The sequence below is a fragment of the Arachis ipaensis genome, chromosome B06 (assembly GCF_000816755.2).
Source record: "Arachis ipaensis cultivar K30076 chromosome B06, Araip1.1, whole genome shotgun sequence".
NCBI lineage: Eukaryota > Viridiplantae > Streptophyta > Magnoliopsida > Fabales > Fabaceae > Arachis > Arachis ipaensis.
In genome coordinates, this window is record NC_029790.2 from 123,938,107 (window position 1) to 123,944,499 (window position 6,393).

The 6,393-nt window shown below is 29.1% G+C and overlaps 1 protein-coding gene across 1 annotated transcript; it reads right to left on the reverse strand.

The window, feature by feature from the left end:
- On the reverse strand, positions 2,987 to 5,350 carry LOC107647619 (inositol transporter 1-like). The gene is made up of 5 exons (XM_016351686.2): positions 5,209 to 5,350; positions 5,045 to 5,115; positions 4,430 to 4,765; positions 4,229 to 4,336; positions 2,987 to 3,820 (listed from the first exon to the last, which is right to left on the reverse strand). Exons 1-5 carry the CDS (start codon positions 5,348 to 5,350, stop codon positions 2,987 to 2,989), a joined length of 1,491 nt encoding a protein of 496 aa, XP_016207172.2.

Below are 6,393 nucleotides of genomic sequence, written 5' to 3' on the forward strand. Positions count from 1 at the left end.
AGTATAAAATATTAGCCAAATATTAATTAAAAATAATAAATGTTATTGATTATGTAATAATATTTTTTTTTATAGTAAGTTGAGTTGGGAGTATATCTCTTTGGTGGATTTTTAGAGCTGGTCAAAATTCTCTCATGTAGTATGACATAATATGTTCTTTTACGTATAATTTAATATTACCGCATACTCTTTTATTATCTGTCATATTTAATTTGGATGATATTTGTATACTTCGTAAATCTTATAAGCTAATTATTAGTGACTAGTAGTATTTAATGAGGTTAATTATGTTAACTCGTGACACTCTATTTAATATATATAGATGTATGGCATGGTTAAAAGTTTTTATATTTAATTTCAAATATGATAAATATAACATTTATTTTGTTAGTATATTGTAGAGTTTATTTAAAAGCGAACTACAATATGATATAGTACGTTCTATATTATTATGAGTATATGATAATGTTGTTAGCTTCATACGTCTCAAATTAAATAATTTAATAAATATAATATAATTTAAAATTTTCAACAACATTTACCTAAAAATATTAACATTTCATTGGCTTCATATGAATGAGGTTTAACATTTCACCAAGCTGTATTACCCCAACTTCACTAATGATATTATACAACTCAAAATTCGATCGAGTTATATAAAAAAAAATTTAGATATCTTAGCTTTGTAGTCACAACTTGTTATCTCTGTAGCATCATTTATGAATAAAACAATAAAACATATCAGCTTTCAATTTAGGCTGAACAATTTTAAAAGTGATCACATTATGTACTCTACGTAGCTCACACATACAAGAAAAATTCAAAAGTTCTTTATTTCTTATTTTTCCTTTCTCAGATTTGCATGTTCCATATGACTAATCGATAATGCTATAACCTACAAATAAATAAGCCCAATTATTAGCCTAACATCTTAACAATCTAAAAAGGTTAAATTATTTTATATATTTGTTTTAATATTAATTATAAAATCGAGAAAATTCAACTTTTTTTTTCACTAGAGTAGAAGACTTGTTTTATATTTTAGCCCTCTTCTATATATATAAATTATGGAAAATTTTACTAAATTTCCTAAAAAGTGAGAGAGGCTATGGTCAGGGCAGAGCTACATTGTAGCTAAGGGGGGCAATGGCCCCCTTAATTTTAATTTTTTATATGTAAATTATATGTAAATTTCAGTTTAGTTTCCTTAAAATTTTATTTTAGTCTTATTTTATTATATAAATATTTTTGGTCCTCTCTAATCTTTTATCTAGCTCCGTCCCTGGCTATGGTGGACCCCACCTTTTACTTTTTATATTAAATAGTTGAAAAGTTATGCACTATAGAAGACACTATAGTTGAAACACTAATATTATCGGTATGTGAAAACTTTCATTTGCTATAAACCTGTATGAAACTATTTAATTAGTAAATTTTAAATTCAATTCATACCTTCTTTTTCAAGAAATCATTGCACATGTTTTAACTAACTAGCTTTCTCTCAATCCCACATATTAGTAGTAGACACTCTCTTGACACATTTATGTAAAAAATTTCTTTGGTTCTTAAAGAATTTGTACATGATTTGTCTAAAAAGTGAGAGATGAAGAGGTGAATCTTATCTTTTTATATTTGTGTCATGTAATTAAAAAATTAGTCATAGTAGAAGAGATCATTTATGTATTTATTCTAATATTGATTTTCAACTGCCCTTGTACTATATGACATCATAGATAGTATATCATAAATATATAAACTTAATATTTTTTAATTTAGAGATTGATTACAAAAATATGGAAGATAATTTATAAAAATATAATTTTTCATTTTTTATATATAGCAAGGTTGATATATATAAATATATGGTATTTAAAGTAACACATTTTTATATTTTTTCAATATAATAGTTTTTTTAAAATTAAAAATATTTTTTAATATTAAAAATATTATTTTAATTTTAACAACACTTTTTAAATATTGTTAAAATTGTATAACTACCGTAGCCTTCGTTCTTAATAAAGTAGTTTTACATATGTGAGCAGTAACATAATATGACGTTAGTAAACTTTTTACATTGATCGGTGTGAATAGTTATCCAAATTAACAGATTTGATTATATGACTATGTCAAATTAAACGTTATATAATATCAGTACATAAAAATTAAACTATTTATTTTATATCTTTGTAAAATTTATCAATCAAATATTTTTGAATAAGATTTGAGTTCATTCTAATGTAATAAAATGACATTTTTTGTCCATAATAAATTAATCAAATCATAATGACTGTACATGGTCGAAAATAGCCAAGTATATACTGGGAGGAACTAGAAACGAGATCAAGAAATACTTGAGGACTAGGATCTAGAAGCACATTAAGCAAGTTGATGAACACTGTGTTGCCAAGTTGAGAGTATGAAAACTAGAAAGAAAGCTAAGAGAATGAACTAAATATTAAATTGAATTGATGTTGGAAGAATGTATTAATTTACATACGAAGCTTCCTCACTTATTTACACACTAAGAGTGAAAGATAGAAACACATCAATAACTAACACTCAACTAATCTTATAACAGATTCTCACTTCCTCTAACTAACTCTGTAATGCTAACTAACTCTACATTGCTTGTCACACACGTCATTAGAGTCTTCTCCCTTAACACCCCTTCCAAAGTCTCTCTCTCTCTCTCTCTATCTCTCTCACTCTCTCAACATGTCTCAAGATTTGGAAGTGAGAAAAGGGCCATGGACCATGGAAGAAGACATGATCCTGATCAACTATATAGCCAACCACATGGATGGTGTTTTGAACTCTTTGGCCAAAGCTACCAATAAGGACACAGACACATGCGCATGCACATATATATTGCATCTTTCATTTCTTCTCCTTTTATTTTTTGTTCTTCTTCATTTCATGTTCAAACCCTAACTTTATGACTTTTCGTGCTTTCACAAGTCTTAAATGTATTGGAAAAAGTTGTTGATCATGTACTTGCTGTCTCAACCATGCTCTCTATGTTTTTATCTTTTCCATAGGCTTTCTCTTTCCAAATATTTGAAACTTCTTCAAAAGTCAATCCTTTTGTCTCTGGCATATAGAAAATCACAAAAATTATCGCAACACAAGCAATAGCCAAAAGAATCATAAAACTCTCACCAAGCCCAATAGCATCCACAAAAGAAAGGAAGCTAATAGACATGATGACACTACCAACCCAATTAATTGTTGCAGACATGCCACCACATATTCCTCTAAACTCTTCAGGATATATCTCTGTGTTCAGAGCCCAAGGAACAGGACCCATTCCAGGTGCAAAGAATATAATATACAAAGCCAAACCCGCAACAGCAAGCCATCCATAAACTAAACTCGGGTTGCCATGTCCTCTAACATAACATGAAGCAGATAGTAGGATTAATGATCCAACCACACCTATTAAGCTACTAAGTGTAAGCTTCTTTCGCCCTACAATGTCAATAAGGTAAATGCCAATAATTGTGCCACCGGCATTAATTGCAGAAACAATGAGGGATAAGAACAAAGCCGATTCGTTTGATTTGAAGCCAGCCAATTGAATGATTGTTGGGCTATAGTACATTATAACACTAATACCGGTAAGTTGTTGGAATGCTTGAAGTCCAGCGCCACATATGAATGCAACTCTGATTTCTTTCAACTTAAATACATCACTGTATTTAACTTTGACCTTATCCTTTTGTTCTTGCTCCATGTGAGCTTCAAGAATATCTATTTCGTCCTCCAACCGAGGAGATGGGTATATCTTAGAAAGAACATTGGTGGCCTCCTCCTTCCTATTCTGCAAGTTAAAAGTAACTAAACTTTTAATTATTGTACCAAAAAAATCAATATAAGGATTTATTTTACCCAAATTTTATAGGTGACTACTGACATAAAATTGTCTTCATATGAAAATAATAGTTGATAATCATTAGATGATAATTTAGTTAAAAAAAAGTACAGGAAACTAATTTTTAGTTAGCTAACATTAGTCAACTTTAGATCTTATATTTATAATTTAAGTTTTAGGATCTAGAATTTAAGATAAACAAAATAACAAAATTGGCTGATGTTAGTTTAAAAAAAAATTTGGTTTCCAACATTACTCTTTAGTTCAACATGTCAAATTATCTAATAGTTATTACCTATAATTTTTGCATAAAGAGAACTTCACATGAATGATCATTGATCTTATATCATCATTTACCTTCAAATATAGACATCTGGGGGACTCAGGAAGAAAGACCATAAGAACCAACTGAATAACAGCTGGTGTACCTGCAATTCCAAGCATCCAACGCCATGTTCCAGGAACCTGCACACATAATTTTGCTCTTAGAAAATCAAGATGGACGAAGACAAAATTATTACTATTGGTATTGTTAGCTAAAGAGTTGGATATGCTTACTCTAGTCAAACCATAATTGATGACAAAGGAAAGAAATTGGCCAGTTGTGATCATAAGACAATTGACACTAACTAATCCACCTCTTATTTCAGACGGTGATACTTCTGCGATATACATAGGAGCAGTAACAGAGGCGAAACCTACACCTAGGCCAACAAAAAACCGGCCAACTATGATAAGTGTGGGATTTGGTGCGACGGCGATCAAGAGTGATCCTACTGCGAAACAAATATCTGCCACAATAGTGGCAGCCTTACGCCCTAAAGAATCATTAATGTAACCACCAATGGCGGCACCGAAAATTGCACCAATTAAGGCCATGGCAACTATTAGTTCCTGCAAACATACAAAATGAGAACATATAATTGCTACAAAATGGCACTCTACTCTAGTCCTACTGCGTCGTAGTCATAGTTACATGAATTCACAATTTATCTTTGTTGTCGAAAGCTATATATATATAATTTTCCCATTAAAAATTTTAAATGTGATGTATTGCGTACCACCTACCAATTCTCCTACCAGAACATATTGCGTTTTATATAACTATGGTCATAATTACAAGCTACCAAATTAAAAGAAAATGAAAAAAAAAAGACACTCTCTCTCTTTTACCTGAAGAAAACTACTGTTCTTTACAACTTCAAAATCATCTTTTATGTACAAGAGAGCGCCAGATATCACACCTACAAATGAAAACAAAATATATGCTATATCATTTCCTTCTTTTTTTTTTAATTAATGAAATGGTAGAAAATACGCATATATGTATAATGTACCAGTATCATAACCAAATAGAAGGCCACCAATACCAGCCGCAAAAGTAACTCCAATAATGTAAAAATTTTGGGAAAATGATATTCTACGCTCTGGATGTTTCTCCAAATAATCAGAGCTTCCTGCTTTAATCGACACGCACATATCAGCCACCATTGTTGCTAGCTTGCTTTTATCAACTAGTTGTAAATTGCATGTTAATGCGTGAGATCTAACATAGTTTTATAGATAATAAAGTTGTTAAATTTAAAAATTTTGTTGGATTTCTTGTTCCCTTAAAAGTCGATGGGCATATATATGATAACAACATTTGTTTTCTTTAATGAAGGATCAGTTTCATGTTGATGTGAACTTGCAACTAGATTACTCTCCCTTCTTTTTATTTCCTTTCCTACTTTCTGTTATTACTCTGTCACAACAAACATGTACTCAAATACCTACATATGTTAACATGATTGCTGTCATTTTGGATCCTTATATTAACTATCTTAATTTAGATTATTTTAGTTCTTATGTATTGATACCATTTAATAATTTTCTATTTTTTTTCTAATCAAATATATTTATAGTATTCATGAGCCTTTCAAGCTATAATCGGTGGTTATGTGAAGTTTATTTGCTTATGTATTGATATGTTAGTTGGATGTCTATAAAAATCTATTTCACAGTGATATTTGTTATATAAATTAAATTCAAATAATTAATACATGTGAATCATAAAAATTATTTGCATATATTTTCTTGCGAAAATCAGAAAAATGTTAAAGATAATAATTTTTATTAATATTAGTTAATACTTAATACTGTTAGCTAACATTTTATTTTTATATTGTTAGGAGTTAATTTTAGTATTTAAAATTTAAAATTTAGTACTTAAACTTTAAAATATTTGCTAATATTAATTAAAAATAATAAATTTTATTGGTTATGAAACATTATTTTTTGTTATACTAAATTGAGTTGTGAGCATATTTTTTTGGTGGCTTTTTATAGTTGGTGAAAATTCTCTTATGTACTGTGATAGACACTTATTACCTTCATATTCAATGGTCAACAAATAGTATCTTCTAGTAAAAGAGATAAATCGTGAATAATCACTTAAATAAAGATTAACTTAACTAACAATAACTCTATTTGTCATCTTTTTATTTGACGGTCAACGAAAATATTATCATTAACCATCAAAA

Excerpts from the sequence above, each read along its gene's own strand:
- LOC107647619 (XM_016351686.2), bottom strand. The coding sequence starts at position 5,350 with ATGTGCGTGTCGATTAAAGCAGGAAGCTCTGATTATTTGGAGAAACAT. Across the intron at positions 5,116-5,208 it reads TCTATTTGGTTATGATACTG|GTGTGATATCTGGCGCTCTC; the intron begins GTACATTATACA and ends TTTCATTTGTAG. Across the intron at positions 4,337-4,429 it reads TCAATTATGGTTTGACTAGA|GTTCCTGGAACATGGCGTTG; the intron begins GTAAGCATATCC and ends TTATGTGTGCAG.